This window comes from Geospiza fortis, unplaced genomic scaffold (genome assembly GCF_000277835.1).
Source record: "Geospiza fortis unplaced genomic scaffold, GeoFor_1.0 scaffold628, whole genome shotgun sequence".
In the NCBI taxonomy this organism is placed as follows: Eukaryota; Metazoa; Chordata; class Aves; order Passeriformes; family Thraupidae; genus Geospiza; species Geospiza fortis.
In genome coordinates, this window is record NW_005054596.1 from 413,726 (window position 1) to 440,003 (window position 26,278).

The 26,278-nt window shown below is 53.2% G+C and overlaps 1 protein-coding gene across 1 annotated transcript in view; it reads left to right on the forward strand.

Moving 5' to 3' along the window:
* HCN4 (hyperpolarization activated cyclic nucleotide gated potassium channel 4) overlaps positions 1-26,278 on the forward strand; it is an 89,821-nt gene that overhangs the window by 23,546 nt on the left and 39,997 nt on the right. Inside the window, exon 2 of the mRNA XM_031064481.1 lies at positions 5,460-5,883. Coding sequence (XP_030920341.1) covers positions 5,460-5,883 — 424 coding nt within the window. The remainder of the gene's footprint in view (positions 1-5,459; positions 5,884-26,278) is intronic.

Consider the following 26,278-nt stretch of genomic DNA (forward strand, 5'->3'; position numbering starts at 1 on the left):
ACATCCAGGAGATGCAGGCATCCAGGAGAAGCAGAGGTCCAGGAGCTGTAGGCATCCAGGAGATGCAGGCATCCAGGAGAAGCACACATCCAGGAGATGCACACATCCAGGAGATGAAGAGTTTCAGGAGATGCAGGCATCCAGGAGCTGTAGGCATCCAGGAGATGCAGGCATCCAGGAGAAGCACACATCCAAGAGATGCAGAGATCCAGGTGAAGCACGCATCCAGGAGAAGGAGGCATCCAGGAGAAGGAGGCATGCAGGGAAATCTGGAGGAGGCTGGGACCCAGCAGGCCCTCCTGTGCTGTCAGAATGCATGGTTAATTAGCAGTGCTCCCAGGGGCTTTAGTCAGGATGGCAGAGTATTTGCATAGAGCGGTCAGAAGGAATTAAAACTGTTTGTCTTTTCCTTTAGCTGGGTCCTCTCCCATTACACAGCACTCAGAATATTTTTGTAACTCGTTTGACTCTTTTTCTGGTGAGCATTCATGGCGAAGAAGTTTCCAAGTGCACAGGTCTTTGAGTAAACTCTCTATAAATAAATTAATTCCTCCCACAAGGGAATTGCTGGACTCAGAGCTGGTTAAATGTCCTTTAGTGTGTTCAGGAGCGGTGAATCACCCTGTTCCTCCCTTTATCTCTAGGGCAGAGCAATGTCTGTAACTCTCCAGCAGAAGCAGCCAGCTCCTGTCTGGCAGAAGTGATGCTTCCAGAGGCAGGCAGGGGTCTCCTCGTGCTTTTTCTCTTGCTCTCTCTGTTCAGCTGTCTCTGTGAATGGCTGTTCCTGGAGTCAGCTTTGCTCCCACCGTGGCTCCAGGCATCCTGACCTCCCCTAATGTCACTGACGTGTTTTCTGAAAAATCCCTTCGCCAGGATTTCTTCTCCTGGGAAGCTGGGAAGCTTCAGCTTCTCCCTGTTTTGCTCCTCTGGAATGTGATTTGGAGAATTGTTTACCCAGCATGTGAATTGCTTTTAATTAATGACCAATCCCAGTCCAGCTGTGCTGGGACTCTGGTCAGTCACAGGTTTTTTATGATCATTCTTGTCTAGCCTTCTAATGTATCCTTTCTCTTTCTTTAGTATAGTTTTAGTGTAGCGTTTTCTTTTAATATAATATAATAAATCAACCTTCTGAGAACTTAGAATCAATTCTCATCTCTCAGCTCATCCTAAAACCACTACAACAATTAATAACCACACCCTAAAGCTCTTTCCAAAGTGATTTCTGTTTCCAGCCCCAGAGCCCTCCTGGGAGCTGCAGCACGGCCTCTCTCCTGCCAGGCCACCTGATCCAGCGTGCATTCCAGAGCCAGGAAAGGCAGCTGCCACCCTGCAGAGAAGGTTTCCAGCAGCTCAGAAGGGGTTTAGGAGCACTTGCTCCCCACCAGCAGGGGATGGAGATTCCGGGTGGGACTCAGTAGGTGGCACTCTCCTTCTGGAGTCAGCACCGAGCCTTGGGACAGAGCTGGGCTTTGGGCTTGCTTTGAACGAGCTGTGCTCATTAAAGAGCTGTTCTTGGGAGCTCAGCAGGGCCGGCCACGGGCTGGGAGCTCAGTTCCAGTGCTGGGGAGAATCTCCTGGCCCCTGGCACTGCCAGGCAGGTGCATTGTTGTTTGTGCTTCAGCCCACAGCTGGCTGCCGGAGCAGGAGCTGAAAACCCCAAAAAGCTTTGAGAATTTAGAGATGAGGCCACTCAAGTTCATTTTCTCTGGACTGTGCAAGCACTGTGGAGCCAGAACAGAAAGTCAGAAGTCAGAAATGCACCGGGTTTCAGTGCTGTTGTGACCCAGTGGTGCTGCTGAGTCTCTCACCTCTGGGATTCACTGCTTGCTCTCCAATTCCTCACTTCCTGAGCTCATGCTCTAGAATTGCCCACACTGCACCATGGAATGAAAGAGGAAATTTCATTTAATTGTAAAGAATGACTTCCAAAAGCAATATTCCCAGCCTGCTGTCACAGTGTGCTCTAGGCAGAGCAGAAGGATGGTCCAGCATTCCAAACCCACAAACCAATACCTACAGAGTGTACAGGCTGTCACATCAGCTGAGTGACACAGCAGTGCTTAAGGAGCACATATTCCTGGATTGTCTGTGCCACAATAATTCTCAGATGCATTCTGTTTAAATAATGTATTGGGAATTAAGAGATCTGAGGTAGTGGTGCATGTTAAAATGTGATTTTCAGATCCAAGGAGTGTGCAGAGAGTGGGATGGAGTATAAAAACCAGGGTGTTTGAACAAGACATCTGGTTTATATAGTGCTGCCTGTTCCCTGTGCTCTGAGCTGCTCAGTTGCACTGAGTCAACTGTAATAAAACAATACATTCATATTTATTAATTTTTTATGTAGGCTTTTGGAAACAGGAAGAGAAGTGAGAAGAAGACAGGATATCAGACATCCCAGAGATGCATCTCTGTTAGGCTCTTTTGCAAGCCACACCAATGGCTTCAGATCTGCTTAGGCTCAAAGATCAGATTCAGCTCCTAAGCCTTGCTTAGCCTCAGCCTTCCATGGACAAACCCCACGCTCCTCACTTTGCCATGTGGCTCCTCTGTGTGCAAGGCAGGGATAATAACTCTGCCTCTCCTGGGTGCAGCGCAGCCAATTTCATCACTGTCAGCTCCGTGGAATCCCTGGGTGAAAGGAACAACAGAAATCCAGAAAACATGGGTTATTAATAGCTGGTGCTTGCCCTTACATACATCACATGCACTGTTAGTCATTGTGGCCAGTAATTTACAGGGAGGGGAAAGATGTTCCTGGGAGCAAATGCGAAATGACACTTGGATGGTATCAGCCCTCTGAGGTGTTGCAGGCCCAGAGAGTCTAATTAAGTCTAAATGCACTGATGCCACCCTGAGCAGATCCTGCTTCTTGTGTGGGTGAAATGGAAATGTGCAGGAGCTCTGCAAATCTTAACGGGGGAATTTTAACTGCCAGGCAGTTCGCGTTGGAAAGGCAAGTGCTGGAGTTGGTGTGCAGGCCAAATTCTTGATGTGTTCCAGCTTTTTCTGCCTCCTTCACAGAGCCCCAAGGTTGTCTCCTGTCTGACACCTTTATTAGAGGGATCACTGCGTGCAGAAGTTTCCCTTCCCTGGTTTTAAGCGGTGGCTTTAAAGGTCAGGGCTGAGGGGCCACGACAGTAACGTGGAGTCAGCAGTGCAGCCCTGAGGAGAGCTGTGCTGTAAGGGACACGTGGCAGTGGGGCTCAGGAGTCTCCCCTGCCCACGCTGCACACCCTGCTGCCCCAGGGCAGCTCAGGGGCAGCGGGCTGGGAGCTCAGGAACTGCTGCAAGTGAGGGTGCAGGACAGCTGAGCACACTGGCCAGGGAGAGGCTGGGCTGCTGCAGTCCGGGGAAAGCATTTCACTGGCCTTGTGTGTGTGTGCAAAACCTCTTCTTTGAGCTGGGAGCCACCCTGCCACTGCTGGCCGTGTCCCCAAGTGTAGAAATCACCACCCAGCCTAAAAAAGAGGCACAAAAATGCAAAGATCTCAGAAGAAATGCACTTACCTTCCCGGCACTGCAAACCTGGCCGTGCCAGGCTCATGCCATTAATTTGAAACTTGAGAAAACTCATTTTCTTTGGGCCTATCTCCTTGTGTATTCCCTAAGGGAAATGAAGGATGGCTGGGATGTTATTTATTTTCAGTAATAATGCACACACTGCTTCCAGACTTCCTGCTATTGTGTGATTATCCAGATTAATTGCCTGGGAAAGCTGCAGCATCATCTCGGGCCCTTATTAAGGAAGCTCACAACACGGATTTATATTAATGCATATTGCTGGGTGCCACAGCCTTGCTCCTGGAGGCAGATGGACAAATCCCACTGCCGAGTGCTGCCAGCAGCCCTGGACCTGCAGACTAAGGGGGGGATTGGTGGCACCTTGAGAGCCAGGAGGGGAGAGCTGAGGTTGTTTTTAGAAAGCTCGTTAGTGAATAACTTTGCTTATTGTAAAATCAGTTCCCATCAGCCCCTGCTGAATGATTGTGAGAATTGCTGGGGTGCTGCTGGCTGCTGACCCTGCCTGTACACGGGCAAGGGCTGGAATCTTAAAGATGCTTTTAGGTGCTTTAAAGTGCTCTTGCCAGGGAGAGAGGCTCTAGACAGAGAAGGCTTTTAAGGTATATTCTGCCCTTTTGGTTTCCCTGCTGAGAGTTTAACAAACCATGTAGTTGCCTTGCTCTGAAAATCCTGTTCTGCAGCAGCTCAGCCTGGTCCAGGTTCCAGCCAAACAGCCACTAACCAAGGTAGAGCTTGAGGGTTTTTAAAGCAAGTCCAGCTCTCCTGAAACATCTCAGGGGGAGCAGCATGTGCACATCCTTCAGCAGCCCAACACTTCCCTCTGATAAATCAGTGTCAGTGCAGGGTCACACTGATGCTCTCGCTGCTGTTGAGGTGATTGCTCATCTCCTGTGACAAAGGGGTGATTATTGTATTAATAACTAATGATATTAGAGTAGCTGTAACTAATATTGTATTAATAACTAATGATATTAGAGTAGCTGATCCATAGTGCACAATGTGGGGTGCTGGAATCCTGGCAGTGTGAGCTTGCAGTGCAGCAGCATCTACTGACATGTGAGGAGAGCACTGCAGCACCACTGAGCTGGGCAGTGAGGCTCCTCAGCAAGCTCTGACACTGGGAAGGGTTTTAGTCCTCACTCTGGGGGAGCTGGGACCACATTGTCTCATTGTGCATCTGTGGGAAATCTTTAAAAAATCCCAATGGTATAAATCAGGGGTTCTGCTCAGACTGAGTGGTACACTGAGGGCCACTGGATAACACTGAGCCACCACTGGAGTGAAGATAAGCTTCCTGGAGACTGTGCTTCATGGAACAGGAGTTAAGTGCTGGTGTTACTGTCCTTAGAAATGGAATAGGCATCTCCAGGCATGTGACTCCAGGCTTTATTGATTGTTTCTGTACAACATGGGAGCCTGTAGAGCGTGGGCTGAACTCCTGGAGTCCAGCTCGGCAGGAATCTGCACTGAAGGCTGGAGATGAGAGCACAGGCTCCAGTTCCATCCTGATCCCAGAGCTGTCAGTGCTGGCTGCTTCTAAAGCAGGATCAGCCAGCAGGAGCACAGCCTGATGGTTTAACCCCACATGGCTTTATTGACACACAGACTCTGAGGCCTCCCCAGTCCTTCTCTCCTTCCCCAGTGGTCCCTGTAGTAACCACAGGTTTCTCAGTCTCTCCCCGGGCAGCTCCCAGGTCCCAGGAGGGTGTTCCAGCAGGCATGGCCAGCCCTGGCTCAGCTCCTTTGTGAGCCCTCGAAGGCAGAGCAGGAGAGTTCCTCTGATATTAATTAGTCAATTAGCAGCTTGTGCAGCAGCGGAGCCCAGGGGATGACTGACAGCAGAGATGGATGAGTTCATCAGTGCGGCTGACCCGGGCTCCCCCACCTCCCGCTCTGGGCCTGACCTCACATGTCTCTGTCTTGCTGTCCAGGTTTTACTGGGATCTCACCATGCTGCTGCTGATGGTAGGGAACCTGATCATCATCCCTGTGGGCATCACTTTCTTCAAGGATGAAAACACCACCCCGTGGATTGTCTTCAACGTGGTTTCGGACACGTTCTTCCTCATCGACCTTGTCCTCAACTTCCGGACAGGCATCGTGGTGGAGGACAACACCGAGATCATCCTGGACCCGCAGAGGATCAAGATGAAGTACCTGAAGAGCTGGTTTGTGGTGGATTTTATCTCCTCCATCCCCGTGGACTACATCTTCCTGATCGTGGAGACGCGCATCGACTCCGAGGTGTACAAGACGGCGCGGGCCCTGCGCATCGTGCGCTTCACCAAGATCCTGAGCCTGCTGCGCCTGCTGCGCCTCTCCCGCCTCATCCGCTACATCCACCAGTGGGAGGAGGTGAGACAGCCCTGCCTGCCAGCTCTGCCCTCCCACAGCTGCTTGCCTTGAATGCCCCTTCTCCTTCCTGCTCCTTGTGGCGGGGCTTGATGCTTTGCTGGAGCGGACTGCCGAGGGAATTCTGCAGGTTGTGGGCTGTGGGCTCTGGGAGTGGCATCCACGTGATCTGTGGAGATGCTGCAGGGGGGTGGGCGCAGGTGGGCCCCTTGCAGGAACTGTGGAGCTGGTGAGCAGAGCAATGAGCCAGACAGCGAGGGCTTGCCCTCTCAGAGCCCCTAAAGGTCCAGGAACAGCTCTGAGGAAAGGGCTGGAGACAGCTGATTTGCAGAACCTGTGCATCTGTTTGCCATCTGCTGCTTCTCTGTGCTTATCTCTTGAGTGAAGAGATAAGCATGGGCATGTGTTCGAGCCTCTTGCTTTCTATATTCTCTGACACCGTGCTAAGGGAAAAAGGAAGGAAAAGCAATCTGCAGACAAAGGTCTGGTGAAAAGCAAGATCCCCACAAGTCTGGGACCCTGTGCTGCTCCCAGGGGGAATTCCAGGGTACAGGGTGAGTTGTCAGGAATAATGTGGGTGAAGCCACAACCTTGCAAGCAGCTTGAAAATCAGCTGTTTCTCTCCTGTCTCTGTGCTCTCCAAAGCAGAGAGAAAGATCCCTGCATCTCTCTCCACATGTCAGGAGCATATTTTCAGGACAAGGAAAGCTGGTCAGGGCAATTTCATCTTCATCCCCATACTTTGTGTTGTGCTTTGGAGCAGAGCCTGCTGCAGAGCATGATCTAATGCAGGGCGTGCTCCTGGGAATGTGAAGGGGAAGCAGCCATGCAAGTCATGGCTCGATTGCAGCGAGCTGTCACAACTCTAATTCATGACAGAGCTGAGCCCTTCCCTCCTCCAAGCAGCCCTCACTCACAGGGAGAGAGAGCACTGGGGCATGCTTCACAAATCTCAGGCTTCATCCTTGTGGTGTTACCATTGTGAGGGCTTCACTTAGAGCAGAGCAGAGCCTCACTGAGCTCTGGGATGACACTGGACAGGTGCTGGGGAGAGGCAGCCCCAGCCCTCAGATTTATGATTTATATTCATTCACTCCGTGGCGCAGGCAGGAGTGCACAGAGAGATGAACAAAGCACAAGTGTCCTTCTGGGGTGACTCAGTGAGTCAGGGGCTGAGCAGGCACTGACATCTCTGCAGGTGTGCTGGCCTGTCCCGTGGTTGCTTTGCTTCCCTCTCCTCTCCTCTGAGTGGCTCAGCAAGGGTGAGGTGGTGGCTCAGGCTCTCCACAGACTCCCAGGCACCCACAGCAGTGCACAGCTCCCTGCTTGCTTCCCTCTGCTCCTTGACTTCCCTTCCAGGAGGTGCTTGAAGAGGACTGAAGTATATTTGCTGTTTTGTACTGAATTTGTTTTGAGAATGACAAGACAGAAGCGGATCAGTGTTTTTCCCTCTCTCACTTCTTGTGGCTCGACCGAGCAGCCATTCCCAGCTTCTGTCTTCTGGTGCCATTCCAGGGATGCTGTTCCTGCGCTGCTGTGCTGGGCCCTGGCACAGCCCAGCTGGGTGCCCTCTGGGGCACAGGCTCCCCAGGGCAGGGCAGTGCTGCCAGGGCAGGGCAGGGCTGGTGCTGGTTGCAGTTTGGGACTGCAATGCAGACTCTGTGTGCACTGCAGAGCCCATACAGCAAACACCACGGGCTGTGTCAAACAGGGCTCGGCCCAGGCTGCAGTTCCTGGAGAGAGTTTGACGCTGGGAGCCTCTCCAGCTTCACACCAGGGAGGGAGGCAGGGGGAAGGGGTGACCCCTGTTATTGGTGCAGTGCCTGCCACAGGACAGAGGGGAGACAGGGAGGGGGAGTGCTGCTTCGTCCTTGCGTGGGAGTTGTGCTCCTGCAGCCACGCTGGCAGCTCCCTTCCTCTGAAGTGCCTACAGACGATCCCTGGCTGAAAGGCCACGTTCATCTTTCCTCCCTGCACCCATCAGTGCTGATCTGGGAGTGCCAGGACAGAGCAGTGCTGGACAGACTTACTCTGGGTGTGCAGGAGGTTGCTGTGCACAGCTAAAGGAGGAGGAGGAATTGGGAGAGGGGGTGCTGCAGGTCTGGTCCCTGTGGTCCCCCCTCTCCTACTCCACGCCTCATCAGCTAGTAGTGTCTCTGTAGCCCTTTGCTTCTGAGCAGATCAGCTGTGAGGAGATGTGAGCAGGGTGTGCTGGGCCTCTGCAGAGGAGTGTGTGCCCTAGGGGAGCGTGTGCAGGCCAGAGAGGGATCACTGTGCCATTGTGTGAGGGCAGAGCACCCCTCACTGCCCAGAGCTGGGGCAGTCCCTTCCCGTGGAGGAGGCAGGGGCAGCACACACAGTGCCCTCCCCACTCAGCTCCTTGCGTTGCTGCAGCGAGGGCAGGGAGCAGGGGGCACTTCCCAAGCTGCCAGCAGCCTCTCCCCTCATTCCCCTGCAATTGTCCATGCTCTGCATGAATTTATCTGCGAGGCTGCAGTGAGCAGGAGCAGCCTTCTCCAGGGCTGCAGTGCTGTAAAGCAGCCAGGCTCTCATCAGTTCCACATCAGCGCTGCTCAGGACTCTCTGGGCTCCAGAGCCGGGCCTGCAAGTCCCTGCAGCCTCTGCCATCCTCCCCAGATCCCAGAGAGGTGCTCTGGGGATACAGCTGGGCAAGCAACCTGAAGAGAAAAGGAAAGCGAAAGGCAAGAAAAACAATCTAAAGGCACTCATGTTCACTGGAGTATGAAAATAAGCTTAATTCCAAATGTAGCAGTTTCATTTGCATGATGCATTTTGCATGAGTGGTCCCACGAATGAATTTACCAGAAGGGCAGAGTATAAATAGAGTCTTTTTGAAGTGTCTGCCGTGTCTCCCCTGCAGTTGGGAGCTTGATTGCAGGCTAGGCAGCTGCACTCCCACTGGCTGGGTTCTGGCTTGCCTCAAATCTGTATCACCAGTGGTGTTCCTGGAGTTCTCCAGGCCAGGAGCACAGGTCAGAGCAAACAGGGCTGCTCCAGCCAGGCCTTGTCCTCCCCCAGAGAAACTCCTGTTATCTCAGCCTTCCTTTGGGGCACCCAGCTTGGTCAGTGCTTCCTGCAGCACATGGTCCCAGGGCCAGGTGTCCCATTGTCCCACTGTCCCACCGTCCCACAGTTAGGGAGCTGGGTCTCCCCACTGCTGAGCTGAGAGTGTCCAGGGAAAGGAGATCCAAACACGAACATCCTACAGGCAGAAAAACAGCAGAAACACCATGGAACCCATGGATTCAATCAGGATGAACCATCCAGGTCAGATTGGGAGTCAAACCCCCTCAATTTTCTGAGCTTTCCCTGTTGTATGCGCAGCATCTAGCCCGTGGTTGGTGCTGGGGTGCAGTAATCTGTGTTTAACATCAAACTATTTTGATTTATGAACATTCATTGGAACAACAGCACAATCCTGCTCCTGTAAATCTGTTTCCAAATAGTACATAGGGCAAGATAACCAAAGTGTTTTGATTGCAGACTCTGTGGGAGGGACTGTGACGGGAAGGAAAGGAACTGTCTGGGTTTGATAGATATCACAATGGTAATAGTATCATAAGTGAGGATTTTTCAGATTTTTTTCAGGAAGAAAAATACATCTTTTGGTTTCTGCAGCTGAAACCTGAAGCAAAGGACAATTTGATGATTTTCAGGCTATTATGTTATTGAAACCTTGCAAACTTGCCTGAGTGCTGTCCTTTTCTTCCTTCGAGTTTCCATATTACAGAGAAGCTTCTGGAGGGAGGCAATGCATCCTCTCAGGTCCCAGTGACAACTTCCAGTAACAGCTGGGCACAGATCAGACCCTCTGAAGATGATGTCACTTTTCAGAAGCTTCAGCTGTTTAGAAAATGGACCCAAAGTTGGAGGGCCTGTGTGGAAGGACCAGGAAGGAGCTTCCAGAGGCCAGGGGAATATGGCTCCCAAGTGATTCTCCTTGGCTTGCTAATTCCCTTTGTTTATCTGACCTATCTGTAGCCTTTCCTAAATGCAATTACAATAATGTGTCTGGAGGCCTGGGGTATCATTGTCACCCCTAATTATGAAGAGATGGGACTGTTTTGGGGCTAAGAACTATTTATGGCTCAGATAAACATCAATCTCAGAGACGGTGAGATTTTAGAGGAGCAAGCAGCCAGCCATAGCCCGAAGTAGTCACAAGTTCTTTGTTACAAGGCAATACAGAACTTTCTAACCCAATGAACAGGTGCCACAAGGTTTATTTTGCTTTTCTAACCACTCACCTTTACTCACTTGTGCTGCACTGTGGATGCTTTTACCCAGCAGGTTTCTGTCTCACATGCACACAAATGCTTCTCACTTCTAAACTCTGAAGGTTGTGAGCTCAATCCTCCAACAGGGCACCAATTTTTTGGATTAAACCCTTTTCTGACCCAGAGATGGGGCAGCTGAGAGGTGTTTTAAAAGCTTTTATTCCATTTTCAGTCTCATGAGAAGGGTGAGACAATACAGATGTTATAATTCACACCATCACAATCAGAAACCCACTATTTCCTAATTACATTATAAGCGTTTCTTGGCCTATCGGCTTTTGTCACACCATGCTGGAAATGCCTTAAAGCCAATAATCTAAATGCATCTTTCATAGTTCTATTTCTCCAGAGTTTCTGGTCTTATTTGCAAGGCCATCCTTTGAAACTTGTTTCTAGTTCCATTTCTCTCTCCACAATGTCTGTCCTATTCCATGGCATTTCTCAGTCAGCATTTCTTATCTCAAGGTTTGCATACAGATATGTGAGCTTTCTGTCAGGCCCTGAGAATCCTCTACAAATCCATTTCCCACATCAGTTTATTCCATACAACCCCACCCCTACATTAGATACCCTTCACCATTTAGCAATGCAGTTTCTCACTTAGTTAAAGCATATTCTTACAACTACAGAAACATAAGTTTATGATTTTCCTGTTTAATGTCTGTGTATTGTATTTTTACATCAAGCCAAGCTTCTCCCAAGGCTGCAAATCAACCCCTTCAGTGCCTGTGGAAGTTTCTGCTTCTCTGATTCCCACACAGGGGAATGGGATGGGATGTTTGGCCAAGTGTGTAAGTGGAGAGGGGAGGAGCTGGGCAGAGTGACTGTTCCCAGCAGCACAGCAGGGTCCTGTGGCACAGGCAGCTCCATGGGGCTGAGCGGGTCCTTTCTCAACAGGATTTGCAATTCTGTCCCATTAAACAGCAAGGCAGGCCCAGGAGAGCAACTCATCAAAACCTGTGGCCAGGCTTGGGTAAAATCAGACTCAACAAACACCAGGAGTGTGGCCAGGAGGGGGACTGGGGGCTGGGCTTCTTCCCTAATTTGCATTACCTCATTTCTGAAGCCTTATTAAGCACTGCTCTTTAATGTGCTTGCAGGAGCTTATTAAAACCATGCTGCAAGATACAGGAATTTTCATTCTCACTGCACAAAGTGACCCCAAACTTGAGACATCTTATCCTCTCAGAGAAAATCCTGGCTGCCCTGAAACAAATGGCAAAACTCTCCTGTTGGAATATCAGTCAGAGGTGTTTCATTATTGTACCACAGCCTCTCCCATGGAACTGTTGTCACTTGTGCAGCACAACATCCTTGTGGAGGGTGAGCAGACAGCACAAGGACACGGATGTTCTTTATTCCTGTAAATTGAATTTTCCTTCTCCTGCCTGTGGGCATCGCCTGCCCTGTGTCAGGAGAAACACATCCAGAAGAGTTTTTTGGAAGAGCTGTTCTTTGGCAGGAAGTTCTTCTGCTCTAATGGAAATTCAGCTCGCCACCTGGGCCCTGGGAATACAGTTTCAAAGAGAGTATCATCAAAAAATGGCTTCTAATGAATTATAAGGAGCCAGGCAAATATTTGAATAGCTGTGCAGCCACGGGGCTTGCCATGAAAAGGAAAAAGCTTTTCCTTTTTCTACACTCACCTCCTGGCTGTGCTTAATGGGTCCTGTGTCAACAGCAGGGTGTGAGCAGGGAATGCCTGCTCTGGGCTTTGGGATTGGGGCACAGAGCTGTCTGTCTGTCTGTCTGTCTGTCTGTCTGTAGGGATATATGCTCTGGGCTTTGGGATTAGGGCACAGTGTCTGTCCATCTGTAGGAATGCCTGCTCTGGGCTTTGGGATTAGGGCACACAGTGTCTGTCTGTCTGTAGGATACCTGCTCTGGGCTTTGGGATTAGGGCACAGAGCTGTCTGTCTGTCTGTCTGTCTGTAGGGATACCTGCTCTGGGGTTTGGGATTAAGGCACAGAGTGTCTGTCTGTCTGTTTGTAGTAATGCCTGCTCTGGGCTTTGGGATTAGGGCACACAGTGTCTATAGGAATACCTGCTTTGGGATTAGGGCACACAGTGTCTATAGGAATACCTGCTTTGGGATTAGGGCACACAGTGTCTATAGGAATACCTGCTTTGGGATTAGGGCACACAGTGTCTATAGGAATACCTGCTTTGGGATTAGGGCACACAGTGTCTATAGGAATACCTGCTTTGGGATTAGGGCACACAGTGTCTATAGGAATACCTGCTTTGGGATTAGGGCACACAGTGTCTATAGGAATACCTGCTTTGGGATTAGGGCACACAGTGTCTATAGGAATACCTGCTTTGGGATTAGGGCACACAGTGTCTATAGGAATACCTGCTTTGGGATTAGGGCACACAGTGTCTATAGGAATACCTGCTTTGGGATTAGGGCACACAGTGTCTATAGGAATACCTGCTTTGGGATTAGGGCACACAGTGTCTATAGGAATACCTGCTTTGGGATTAGGGCACACAGTGTCTATAGGAATACCTGCTTTGGGATTAGGGCACACAGTGTCTATAGGAATACCTGCTTTGGGATTAGGGCACACAGTGTCTATAGGAATACCTGCTTTGGGGTTTGGGATTAGGGCACAGAGCCGTCTGTAGGGCAGGAGCTCAGAGCCAGGCTGTGGCAGTGGGAGCCATTGGCTGTCTCAGGGCTGGTGTTGCCCTGGTGTGTTCTCAGCACAGAGGTGCCCATGTGGCAGACCCAGCTGGGCACTGCCCTGGGCAGAGCAGTGGGGTTAAACCCTCCCTCCTGCAGGGCAGTGCCCAGGGGTGCCCAGGCTCTGTCAGGGGTGCCAGGGTCCCTCAGTCTGCCCTTTCCTGCTGGGTTCCTAAAGCCACAGGCTGCTCTCCTGATGGTCCCTGATCCCTGGCAGAGCTGGGCCTGGCCTCTGTGGGTTTGCTGTCTCTCAGGGAGCTCTCATCCCCTGTGCCCTGCCAGCACCAGCTGCCTCAGCTCCGTGCCCACATCGTGCCAGCTGCCTGGCATTTGCCTCGGGCCGTTGCGTTTGGAGGCTTCATTATCCCTGCTGTGTTACAATAACAGAGGGATGTGCTGCAGCCTGGCACCGGGGCTCCTCCTGCCACTGCCGCTTCCCAGGCTTTGATGGAGATTTACTGATGGGGTTTGTTCCAGCTGCAGCCCTGCGGGAGCTCGGGCCCAGCCTGCCCTGGGGCTGGCACACAGGGCACAGCTGAGGAGTTGTCACCTACCCTGGGTCAGCCTGGAAGGCACCACGCAGGCACAGGATTGTGCTGGGAGGGCTCTGGAATATCCCCAGGGAGGAAACCCCAGAGCCTGTCTGGGCTCTGCTCAGGGCTGGCACTGCCCAGGGCAGCAGTTGTGCCTCCTGGGCAGGGGCAGCTCCTGGGCTCAGGCCCTGCCCGTGGCTCTGGGGCCATGGCTGGGCCTGGAGCAGAGCCTGGGACCTGCTCTGCCCCTCCCTGCACACAGGGACACCCAGGGACACCCAGAGACATCCAGGGATACCCAGGGATACTCAGGAACACTCAGGGATACCCAGGGACATCCAGGGATGCCCAGGGACACTCAGGGACACTCAGGGATACCCAGGGACACCCAGGGATACCCAGGGACACACAGGGATACACTGGGATACCCAGGGACACCCAGGAACATCCAGGGACACCCAGGGACACTCAGGGACCCCCAGGGATACTCCAGGGATGCCCAGGGACAGCACCCAGGGACACTCAGGGATACCCAGGGACACCCAGGAACATCCAGGGACATCCAGGGATACTCAGGGACATCCAGGGATGCCCAGGGACAGCACCCAGGGACACTCAGGGATACCCAGGGACACCCAGGAACATCCAGGGACATCCAGGGATACTCAGGGACATCCAGGGATGCCCAGGGACAGCACCCAGGGACACTCAGGGATACCCAGGGACACCCAAGGACACCCAGGGATAGCCAGGGACACCCAGAGACACCGAGGGACACCCAGGGCTGAGGGCTTCTCTCCAGGCTGAGCAGGTCCATCCCCCTCAGCCTCTCCTCAGCAGGGAGGTGCTCCAGGCCCTTCCTCATCTCTGCAGCCTCTGGAGCTCCGTGTCCCTGTTGTCCTGAGGAGCCCAGAGCTGGGCACAGCCCTGCAGGGTGAGCAGAGGGGCAGCAGCTGTGTTTGTGACAGGGACAGGGGGCTGACAGCCCTGTATTCCATTTAAGGGGAGCTTCTAAATCACACCGCAATGCCGTGAGCTCAGGAAGCAGCAGGGGCAGTGCCCATTCCCTGAAGTGTGTGGGAGCCCAGATTTCCCCCTCAGAAGGGCTGTGCTCCACACAAGGAGCACTGTGAAGGGCTCTGGAAGGGCTGCACCCTCCCTGGAGCAGGAACTGAGCCCCCCAGGGCGTGTCTGTGCCCCCAGCCCACACAGCCTGCTGCCAGCACATCACCTGTGGTACCCCCACAGACACTGCTGGTGCTGGCCACAGCTGAGGCAGCTTCTGAACCTTCCACAGAGACATTGCTGTCACCACTTGGGCTCCTGATCCAATGCCAGCTCTGTTTTGTCCCTCAGAGCCGTGTCCTGCCAGGCTCAGCCCAGACCTGGAGGCCAGTTTGTCTAAGGCACATCAGCCCTGGCAAGGGGGTGCAAATGGATGGCTCCTCCTCAAAGGCTCTTCCAGGAAGGCGTTATTGATTGCATCCAAAGCAAGTGGGAAACTTTAATGAGACAGCCAGAGAGAGCAGCATTTCCCTGCCTCCCTGGCTGGGTTCAGCAAGGCAGGGCTGGAGAGGAACGTGCCAGATCTGAGAGTTGTGTCAATGAGGCAGGAGCTTGGCCCACGTAGCACCGTGGCCAAAAATCAAATTGGCTGGTGGAGGAGGAGGGGGTTTTGAGCAGCATGGCAGTGGGGAGCTGCTTTCTGCCAGGAGAGACTGAAGTCAGTTCCTTCCTGTCCCCTCAGAGCATCCTCCTGTGCTGTGAGCGGTGTGGAAGGGCTCACAGCTGCTCCGTGAGTCAGAGTTGAAGAAGAGAAGCTGATAAGAGTTGCCTTTGCCCCTGAAAGGAGTTCTACCAAGGCCATGGGTGTGTAAATGGAGGAGAAGGAGAGATAAACAAGGGGGCTGCAGTTGGATTCTGGAGGAAAACAGTGGTAGAGACCACCCTGCACCAATGATGATGTTGATTTATTGTGGCCAGTGAATAGGTATCAACTTTGTGAGAGGCTATAAAAAGACAAAAAAAAAGAGAGAAGCCTTCTTAAATACAGGGTGTTCTTCTGTTACAAGTGTCTCAACAGCCACAGCTCAGTGCCAGCCCCACAGAAGGGTCTGGGCTCCTCCTGCCCTCCCACTGGAAGGGAAGGGCTGCTCTTCCCCAGGGCACCAAACCCCTCAGAGGCCAAGCTTAGAAACCGCCAGCCCTGAGCTCAGCTTTGGCTTTGACCCCCTTTTCTCCTTGCCAGAAATGTGGCAACGCAAGAAAACAGCAGTGTGAGGTGAGGGAAGGAGAAATCTTTCTTGGGAAGGACAAGAGGCAGGCCCAGAGAGGTGTGTGAGGGTTTAATGGGCAGCAGCCTCATTGATGAAGTTATTTTCTGAGCCCTGCTGTGAAAAGAGCTGTTTGGAAGACAGTTTCAGGACATGCAATTATCCAGTTTGCCAGCTTAATGCATTCAACTTAACCTCATTTTTATGAAGCAGAAATCAATGTGGTAACTTTTTCAGGGCTAAGAGATGACATTTTATTCTTGCTTCTCTCATAAGGAGGCATATTTTTAAGTTTCATTTTCTGCTGTAACTCCTCCCTCTCCCACTTTTGCTTAAGCAAGAATACTCCAAGGACTAGAGGAAAGAGAGGAAAGAGTGAGGCAATTTCCACACTCCCAGAGTCACATTAGAATGGAAAATATTTCTGAAATCTCTTTGCAATGCATGGAATCATTTTCCTTCTTGGGAAAGGACTTGGAAATGCATTTAGAACTTCAATACAAGCACTTTTTCATTCATTTCATCCAAGCACCACTTCACCTGGGAAGGATTCTGGCAGTGCTGATCTTCCCCCCAGTTTTTTTTTTTTCCAAGGAGTGCATGGCCCCTGTTCTCTGTTGTGCCAGTGCCTCTCACCCTCTCTGCTCCCACCTGGGCAGGAGGATTTTGGTCTCAGGTGTCTGTGGCTGAGATGACCCCAAGGTATCAGAAAGTCTTTTTTTCCCAGCCCCGTGACCGAAGAAAAAGTCGAGATTCGTTGGTTCTGCTTTTCAACGTTGTTTATTTTCTGTTATCTGTTACATTCTTTCTCTGAGAAAGAAAGAATCTGCTGAGATCTGTCCAGCAGGTTGGGTTGTGGCACAGTCCCTGCCCTTGGGGTGGTGTTATCTTGTTATACTAAGAACTACCTGTACTTTATTTACAATAATTTTCCAATACCTATCACCTATGTTAGACAGTCTGTCTCTATCCTAAACCAATCCAAAAGTGTCACCATCACAGCAGAAGATGGAGGACAAGAAGAAGAAGGACAGGACACGCCCAGATTCCTCCATCTTGCTTCTTGAACCCCCATTCTAAAACCCCAAATTTCTACATTTTCACCCTGTGATAAATTCACTGTCATTCTACTCAAACCCTTGTGGCTTGTAACTCCTCACACAAAGTTGGTAATTGTTTCCATGGGCTAAAATCAAGGCACAGGTGGTTTTGACTCTGTGCCAAGGTCTCTGAGCCCCCTGCCAGGGTCTGGGATCACCCAGGGCAGCCAGAGGAAGTTCTTAGGTCTTGACATTTTGGTACCTGTTCCTCCCCTGTGTCTCCTTCCCCTCCCAAGCCAGAATTCCTGCAAAGCAGCAGCTGCCAGAGCTGGGTGATGCTTGTGCAGAAGCTCCCCAACAAGACTGTGCCACAGAACTGGAGAGAGCAGGTGACTGCCCTGCTTCTCATGGGCATGGACATGGAAACTGCCCTGCTTCTCATGGCCATGGTAACTGCCCTGCTTCTCATGGCCATGGTAACTGCCCTGCTTCTCATGGCCATGGGCATGGTAACTGCCCTCATGGCCATGGTAACTGCCCTGCTTCTCATGGCCATGGTAACTGCCCTGCTTCTCATGGCCATGGTAACTGCCCTGCTTCTCATGGCCATGGGCATGGGCATGGGCATGGGCATGGAAACTGCCCTGCTTCTCATGGGCATGGGCATGGGCATGGGCATGGTAACTGCCCTGCTTTTCATGGCATGGTAACTGCCCTGCTTCTCATGGGCATGGGCATGGTAACTGCCCTGCTTTTCATGGGCATGCTAACTGCCCTGCTTCTCATGGGCATGGTCATGGTAACTGCCCTGCTTCTCATGGCCATGGGCATGGGCATGGGCATGAGCATGGGCATGGTAACTGCCCTGCTTCTCATGGGCAGGGGCATGGGCATGGGCATGGTAACTGCCCTGCTTTTCGTGGGCATGGTGACTGCCCTGCTTCTCATGGGCATGCCCCCTGTCCAAGCCCTGGCACTGCTGGCATGGTGGCAGCACACATGGAGTGTCAGTGACACGTGCAGAGTCCTGTCCCTGCTGAGCTGCTGCTGCTGATGGTGTCTCTGCCATTTGCTCATCCAGTATTTATTAGGGAGAAGCCAGGAATGAGGGAAGGCCTCATCAGGGGGAACATTCTGCCTTTGGTGACAGCTGGAAAGAGAAAGCGAGAGATGTGATCTGAAAACAGCAACACCAGAATTCTGCTGGCTCCCTTGTGGGTGTGGGCTGAGCCACAGTTCTGGAGTGCCACCATGTCCCCTGCCTTGGAATGAGGGCACCTCACAGGTATCAGCTGCAGCTCATCCAGCCCCCAAGGAGCCACCAGGCACTCTGTGACACCAACACACCTCTCTGCAGGGCTGGGGACACTGTTCTCTCCTCAACAGGAGCAGAGCCCATCCCTGGCTGGCACATTCCCATCTTTATCTCAGCCCCATCAGTTTGGCATGTACCCAGTGGGCTTGGGGTCATGAGGGGACACGAGCAGAGGGAGGGTGGGGTCGTGGTTTCTCTGGGTGTCCAGCTCCTGGGGCTTTGGAGAGAGGCAGAAATTTGGCGAGGCTGTTTCTGAGCTTTGGATCCAGCCAGGATGGGTCATCAAGAAGCAATCAGGGTCTGTGTGTGTTGGAGCAGGAGGGCAGATCTTGAGGTAGGGGGTGAGTCAGGAGCTGAAGATGCCTGGGAGCAGGGATCCTTCCCCTGGGATCACAGAGCTCTGCCCCAGCATGGAGGAGCTCCAGAGGGTGAGCTTTGGGAGAACCTCTCTCTGTGCTGGCCCTGACAAGCACTGCTTCCTTGGAAACACAGGAGAGAAACTGTGAGGATAATGTCCCTTAAAGGAGCTGACAGGCCTGCTTCTCCTCAAGTCCCTGCAGAGGGTGGAGAGCAGTTAAGACGCAGCAGCTGTGTTTGTTTTTTCTTCATTTATATATTTTTTTCACCCAGCAAAGTGCCGGGTGTTAATTCCTCTTGATTTGCTCAGTGCAGCCCAGTTTGGAGAGGCTGTCCCTGCAATAGGGCTGATTAGCCTCCTCCTCTCCAGTGTGCATCACCCAAACAGCCACTAATCACACTTTATCCCGACTGTGTGCCTCTTGCTGAGGCTGCAGGGAATTAGGCTGGAATTGTGCAGTTAATTACACAAACTTGGGGGAGCCAAAGTCCAGAGGCTTCTGTCAGGCCCTGTGCCCAGCTGCAGGGGATGTTCCTCTGTGGTTTGGAGTAAATTAAGGCACTGCTGAGCTCTGGGTGTTGTGAGGCTCTCCCTGGATCTCCCTGGAGCACATCCATGGGAGGTGCAAAGTGGAGCCAGCACCTTCCTCTGCTTCCCATCTACTCTTGAATGCACAGGCGGGATGACAAGGGCTGTCCTTTGGAGAGGGGAGAAAAATTCATGATTCAAGTGAAAAACCCATGATCCAGGGTGCTCATTGCTTCTCCAGTGCTCCTTCCCACAGGAATGGGGATGAGCCTTGTCCCTCTGCGCTCTGAGCTCTCTGCCCAGGTCTGTTCCTGCCAGCAGTCACACACATCCCACCAGGAGCCTCTTCAGCTGATCAATCACCTCAGGCTGGCCTTCCTCAGGGGAGGACAGATAAGAACTTCCACTTCAGCTCTCTTCCCTCCAGGCTTGAAAGACACGTTGGTAGTTTGTGTCGAGCATAAAGCAGCCCCAGTGCAGCTCTGCAATGGGGAAGGGAAGCAGGAGGGGAGGGCAGCAGGATGGAGGGCTCCTGTGAAAGGAGGCAGGAGGAGGGAGAGCTGGGCAAGGCCTGAGGCATCCCCCTGTCTGCCTGGCATGGGATTGTTTGATCTTCAGGGGCTGTTGTCAGATATTCCAAGCAGCAACATTTGTCATGGTTTTTGGGCTGTCCGTGCAGCAGTTCACCCCAGGATGTGGTGGGAAGAGTGCAGCTCCACTGCAGGGAATTGAGGGGTCCTCCCTGGATCTCCTCTCGTGTCCCATGGCAGGAACATTGCTGGACATCAGGTACAAGCACACAGGGATGCTTCTTCTCACAGACAGGTTTTTTACCCCTCTCCTTTTCATCTTCAAGGTCATTTGAGCAGCTGGCAGGAAAGGAAGAACACAAGCCACTTTAGCAAGATGGAAAAAACCTTTCAGTTCCATCCTGGCTGGCTGGGAGTGCTGGGAATGCAGGCAGTGAGGTGTGGAGCCAGGCTGGAACATGTTCCTCTGGCCTTTAGCCTCTCCCTCCTCCCCTCCCTGAGCCACAGCACGCAGCAAACTCCTCCAGGAGCCTTTGGAAGGAGCCTTATCTCAGAGCACTGCCCCCTTATCTGCAGCCTTCAGCCTGGCCTGCTGTGCCGAGTGCTGGCTGGGCACCTGCAGCTGCTGGCAGCAGCTCCCATCTGCTGCTGGAAGTGGGAGCTGGCTGGACCCTGCTCCCAGCCCCTGTGCAGCTGCACACACAGGCCCAGGGATCCCTGCTGCCCTTGGAGCTGCCCCAGCACTGCAGAAAACCGGGCTGATCTCTGTCCCTCTGCGTGCCAGGGACATCACAGAGCAGGGACCTCACACACCTGAGCAGGTCACACCCCCTGCCCAGCTCCTGGTGCCAGCACAGCCCGGGCTCCAGCAGCTCCCCAGAGTGGCAGCACTGGAGGGCTCTGCCCCTTCGTGCCCGAGGAACGGTTCCCCAGGATGTGCTGCTGCTCCAGCCTTCCCTCCCCACCTCTGCAGCCTCTGAGGCACAGGGGAAGAGCTGCAGAACCCAGCAGTTGACCCTGATCAGCTAATGGGGGACGGGGAGAGGAGCTGGAGCTACAATCAGTGAAGCAGTGCCTGTTTTGATTAGCAAGCAATTTTTCTGGTCATTTGGAGAACAAAATTTGCCTGCCTGTGCTCCCTCGTGCTCCCTCCTTCCCTGGGGGAGATGTGAGCTGTTGGGTACCACCCCAGAACTGCCTCTGCTGTTTGGGAACTGGGGAGAAGCTGTTTCCACAGTGACTGAAGGGGAAAGCCCAAGCTCAAAGGGCTGGGGAATATTTTACCCCAGCCAAGGCATTTCCTCAGCAGGAGAGCTGGACAGCAGCACCCCACCCAGGAGCTTCTCCCTGCTGCCATCAGCTCTGGTCTGCAGCTGCTGCAGAGCTCCCTGAGCCTCCAAGCTGCTGCTTCCCTGCTCTGTGCAGCCAGGAGGGAGGGAAGGCTGCACCCCTGTGCCAGCTTCATTGACAGCTGGCACGGAGCAGGGGATGTGCTGATGGATGGGAGGCAGCTGCCAGCTTCAGATGCCAGCCCTGGCAGCACACAAGTGACAGGACACGGGGCCAGGAACGAGTGGGGAAGAGCCTGGGACAGCCCCGTGAGGGTGGGTGGTGCCTGACTCAGGTGGAGCCCTGAATGTGGCAGCCCAGGTGGGGTCACCACCTGCGAGGTGACCCAGCAAGGACAGCAGTGTCCCTGTCCTTGGAGCCTCCTGGGAGTGGGACAGCAAAGCTGTGCCCTCCCCTGGGCCCTGCTGGCTGCACTGGCAGGATCAGCTCCCTCAGCGGGGACACGGCCACCACTCCCTGGCATGGCCAGGAGAGATCCTGGTGCTTCCTGAGAGCAGGACATCCTGCCCATGGCGGGGTGTGGGGCTGACCCCTCAGCACAGCCCTGCTGGCCTTCCCTTGGGGACTTTGCCAGGTCACCTTGGCTGCACTGAGTCCCAGCCAGGACGTGCTGGCTTGGGCAGGTCCAGGTGCAGGCACAGCTGCCCACAGGAGCCTCCTGTGCTCCCCATCAGCCCTGATCCCCAGTGCCCCAAGTGTGTGGGTTCCTGCTTTTCCTTTAGCAGGGTCATGGAATCGTGGAATTCCAGGCTGGTTTGGGACCTAAAGCTCATCTCATTCCACCTCCTGCCGTGGGCAGGGACATCCTCCAGTATCCAGCTGCTCCAAGCCCTGTCCAGCCTGGCCTTGGGCACTGCCAGGGATGGAACAAAGACCCTTCCAGTCAGTTTTTTTTCCCCTTGAGGTTCAGTTTAAGGTTTTCTCTGATTGCATCCTAATACATTCTGCTCCAACCCCTCCACCTCATCCCTCATGTTCCTCAACACTTCCCTCCTCACCTCCCTTTCATCATCCAGCAGATCTGAAGCAGAGAAAATCACCAAATTCTTTGTCTTGTCAAAGTCCACGATACCCTCCACGATATCTGGAGCACAGCTGGAGTCCATAATGAAATCCTGACGTTCAGATCATCCTTTGTCTCTGTGCTAGGGAGTTACAAAGCTCAGCTTCAAACACCAATCACTCATTGAACATCTGAACACCACTCCAGTCCTTCCAGAGCCTGAAGTTCCTGGTGGGTTAGGGAGATCCAGACTAGTAACTGGGATATCAGACATCTGTCCTGACTCCATTTTCAGTCTTCCCACTGGGGCTGTGCAGTTTCATCCCTCAGATTATTTTGTTTACTGCCCTTGGGAGTGCCCACACCCATCCGTGTGCTTCTGAGCAAATTCCCTGGAGGAAGTGTCCAGGTCTGGGTGGTCATGAAGAGAAACTTCACTGAATTCCAGGTCTCACTACCGTGGACACTAAACTCTGGGAGATGATGGCGCTGTGAATCCAGGTTTAGTGGAAGGACACAAACTCTTACATTCTGTGAGGTTTCCAGGCTGTGGGACACAGACCTGGGATCTCAGGGTTCTGAGCCCTAAACTGTCAGGGCAGACTCACACCTGGGTTCAGGCTTGGAAATCTGAAGAGCTCAAGTTCAGTGCCCTGCCTTTGCCTCATCCCATGCTCAGTTTACCTTTGGTTTTTTGACGTTCAGAGCCTTCACAGGCTGCTGGGAAACCCTGAAGTTCTGGCTTTTGGAAGAGCCCACCTTGCTCACCCCACGTTGCTTTGGCAGAACTCCTCATGTGCAGCTTAAGCCTGGTTCCATTTGTGGAGGGGAGAGCACCTGAAGTGCAAAGAAAGAACTTGTGGTGTTGTTTGAAACAGGAACTCCCTGAGTGCCAAAGCTTTCCCTTAACGCTGCCTGGGAGGTGTCCCTGCTTCCCTTGCCTGATCCCATGGGGTGCAGCTGCTCCCATTTCTTGCCCTGCCAAAGCTTTCTGGGGTCAGGGATCCACCTTCATTCACAACCATCTGACACTGAATTATAACCCACCTTGGGCTGGAAGGGCTCTTGGAGAAGACACCCATTATGGGAATGCAGAGCACTGGAGCTCTGCACTGGTGCCTTCTCCATCCTTCTTCCACAGGCACAGATCCAGCCCTGCTGCAGTTTGACCACTCCAGCAGGATTTTTTGGGGGGAGAAAAGGCAGTGTGAGCTTTCCTCAATCCCTGCTGTGGGTCTGAACTTCTCCTGGCATCCCAACTTGTGTGGGATCTGCAGTGTGTCAGTACAAACCCAGACATGGAGCAGCCCACAGCCTTCATGGAGTGATGGAATCACAGAACCCTTGGGCTGGACAGGCCCTTAAAGGTCCTCCAGTTCCACCCCCCTGCCATGGGCAGGACATCTGAACTTCCACAGGGAATGGGCTGGGTGCTGTCCTTGGCACAGCTCTGCAGAGCTCAGCACTGGGGTCACCAGCAGTGATTCCCTGGGGCCCTGAGCCCTCCCAAATGCACTGCTGGGACCCTGAGCCCTCCCAAATGCACTGCTGTGAGCCAGTGCTGCAGCCCTGGGGCCCTGAGCCCTCCCAAATGCGCTGCTGCTGCTGTGAGCCAGTGCTGCAGCCCGCAGTGATTCCCTGGGACCCTGAGCTCTCCCAGATCCACTGCTGCAGCCAGGAGTGATTCCCTGAGACCCTGAGGCCTCCCAAATGCACTGGGGTGCTGCTGTGAGCCAGTGCTGCAGCCAGCAGTGATTCCCTGGGACCCTGAGCCCTCCCAAATCTGCTGCTGGTTTCAGCCAGTGCTATGGCCAGGAGTGATTCCCCGAGCCCTCTCAAATGCACTGGGGTGCTGCTGTGAGCCAGTGCTGCAGCCAGGAGTGATTCCCTGAGACCCTGAGCTCTCCCAAATGCACTGCTGCAGCCAGGAGTGATTCCCTGAGACCCTGAGCTCTCCCAAATGCACTGCTGGTTTCAGCCAGTGCTACAGGCAGTGCCAGGGTGGAGCAGGGTGTTCTGCACACCCCCAGGGCTCAGTGCAGCCCTTCCCTGCGTTCCAGGGCAGGTGCAGCCCCGTGGGCACAGCCTGGAGCCCTGGAGGCACAGCCAGGGTGGCTCTGCAAGGCCCAGAGCTGGAACCCCCCAGAATGTGTGTGAATGACCCCCAGAGATGCTGAGGGGGAGGCTGGGCTGTGGCAGCTGCTGGGCGCTGTAAGGAATGAGCAGTGCTGCCGTCCTTGGGCACCTCATCCCCCTGGACATTTCTCAGTACTGCTGCCATCATTTTTGCTTTTTCTGATGGGGGTAAATTTTCCTGCTGCTGGCCTGGTCAGCAGTGATGTCTCATTAAATCAGCTTGGATTGGAGAATGACCCCCAGACCATGCAGGACAGGTGCACTGAGCAGGTTTTGAATTCCCCCAGGACTGAGTTTCCTTTAACTGACCAAGAACCAAGCAGAGTAAACACGAGTGAGTACACAAAGCAGCTCCATTTGTGTTTTGTAGTGGAGCTTTTCCATAGAAGCTGCTTCTCCAGAACTTCTTCCCTTCTGCTCCTCTGCTGGAGGGGATGAAAAGAGAACAGGGATTGAGGGAGCGCAGGGTGGAGACAGGCACTAAAAATAATATAAATGGCCATTATAGGTTACCTGAGTCTAAAAATATTTCAATTTTAGTTACTTGGGCTACTTCTACACCAGAGAGTAAAGCAAATTCAGAGAAATCTGACGAGAACAACCTGGAAGAAAAGAAAAGCTTGGCATTCTTTCCTTTAAAGGGAAGAGATGAAAAGAAAAAGAAAACCCTGCAAAGCAATAAGTCAGCTAGAAAAAGATGAGTTCTGTATTAATTTTTCCTGCCATATTCAGCAAAGATAGGGGCAGCCAATGAAATTGAAAAGGCACCAAATTCCAAAAGCAGTCCGGGAAATGCTCCTTGAGACGGCAGCTACTGAGCCATGGGAGCCCCTTCCACAGGGAACCCCTTCTGAGGGCTCCACTTTGGGGGTTCCTGAGCTCCTTCCAAGGGCTCCACTTTGGGGGTTCCTGGGAGCTCCTCCTACAGGGAACCCCTTCCAAGTTCTCCTCTTTTGGGGTTCCTGGGAGCTCCTTCCACAGGGAGCCCCTTCCAGGAGCACTTTGGGGGTTCCTGAGCTCATCCTATTGGGAGCCCCTTCCAAGGACTCCATTTCGGGGTTCCTGGGAGCCCCTTCCACAGGGAACCCCTTCCAAGTTCTCCTCTTTTGGGGTTCCTGAGCTTTTCCCACAGGGAACTCCTTCCAAGGGTACTTGGGGGGTTCCTGGGAGCTCCTTCCAAGGACACTTTGGGGGCTCCTGAGCTCCTCCTATGGGGAACCCCTTCCAAGGGCTCCACTTTGGGGGTTCATGGGAACCCCTTCTAAGGGCTCCATATTGGGGGTTCCTGGGAGCCCCTTGCAAGGGCACTTTGGGGGTTCCTGGGAGCTCCTTCTACAGGGAGCTCCTTCCAAGGGCACTTTGGGAGTTCCTGAGCTCCTCCTATGGGGAACCCCTTCCAAGGGCACTTTGGGAGTTCCTGAGCTCCTCCTATGGGGAACCCCTTCCAAGGGCTCCACTTTGGGGGTTCATGGGAACCCCTTCTAAGGGCTCCATATTGGGGGTTCCTGGGAGCCCCTTCCAAGGGCACTTTGGGGGTTCCTGGGAGCTCCTTCTACAGGGAGCTCCTTCCAAGGGCACTTTGGGAGTTCCTGAGCTCCTCCTATGGGGAACCCCTTCCAAGGGCTCCATTTCGGGGTTCCTGGGAGCCCCTTCCACAGGAAACCCCTTCTAAGGGCTCCACTTTGGGGGGGTTCCTGAGCTCTTCCCACAGGGAACCCCTTCCAGGAGCACTTTTGGGGTTCCTGGGAGCTCCTTCCACAGGGAACCCCTTCCAAGTTCTCCTCTTTTGGGGTTCCTGGGAGCTCCTCCTACAGGGAACCCCTTCCGGGAGCACTTTGAGGGTTCCTGAGCTCCTCCTGTGGGGAGCCCCTTCCAAGAGCACTTTGGGGGTTCCTGGGAGCCCCTTCCAAGGGCTCCTCTTTGGGGGTTCCTGGGAGCCCCTTCCAAGGGCTCCTCTTTGGGGGTTCCTGATCTCCTCCCACAGACACAGGCATGGTTTATAACCCCTGAATTTTCCTGCACCTCCAAGCCCCTGCCCAGCTGTTGTTGCTGTTTCTGGGGTTGCTGGGATCCTGGTGTCTTCCACCCCTCAAAGAGCTCTGCAGATCTCCTCCTTCCCCCTGGCTGTGGCTCCTGGGATTCCTGCCCCGATAGCTGTCATCAGCTGCATTTCCTGTTGGATTTCTAATTAAAATGGCAGCCTTTGGGGACTCTCTTCCTGCCCAGACATGTATTAATGCAGGAGTTAGAGTATTTTAGGTAGAGTTTAAATACTGCTTTTCAATGTCTTTGTTCTGCCTGAGTACATTTTTAAAGAATCTATGAAATCTGTATACAACCACAG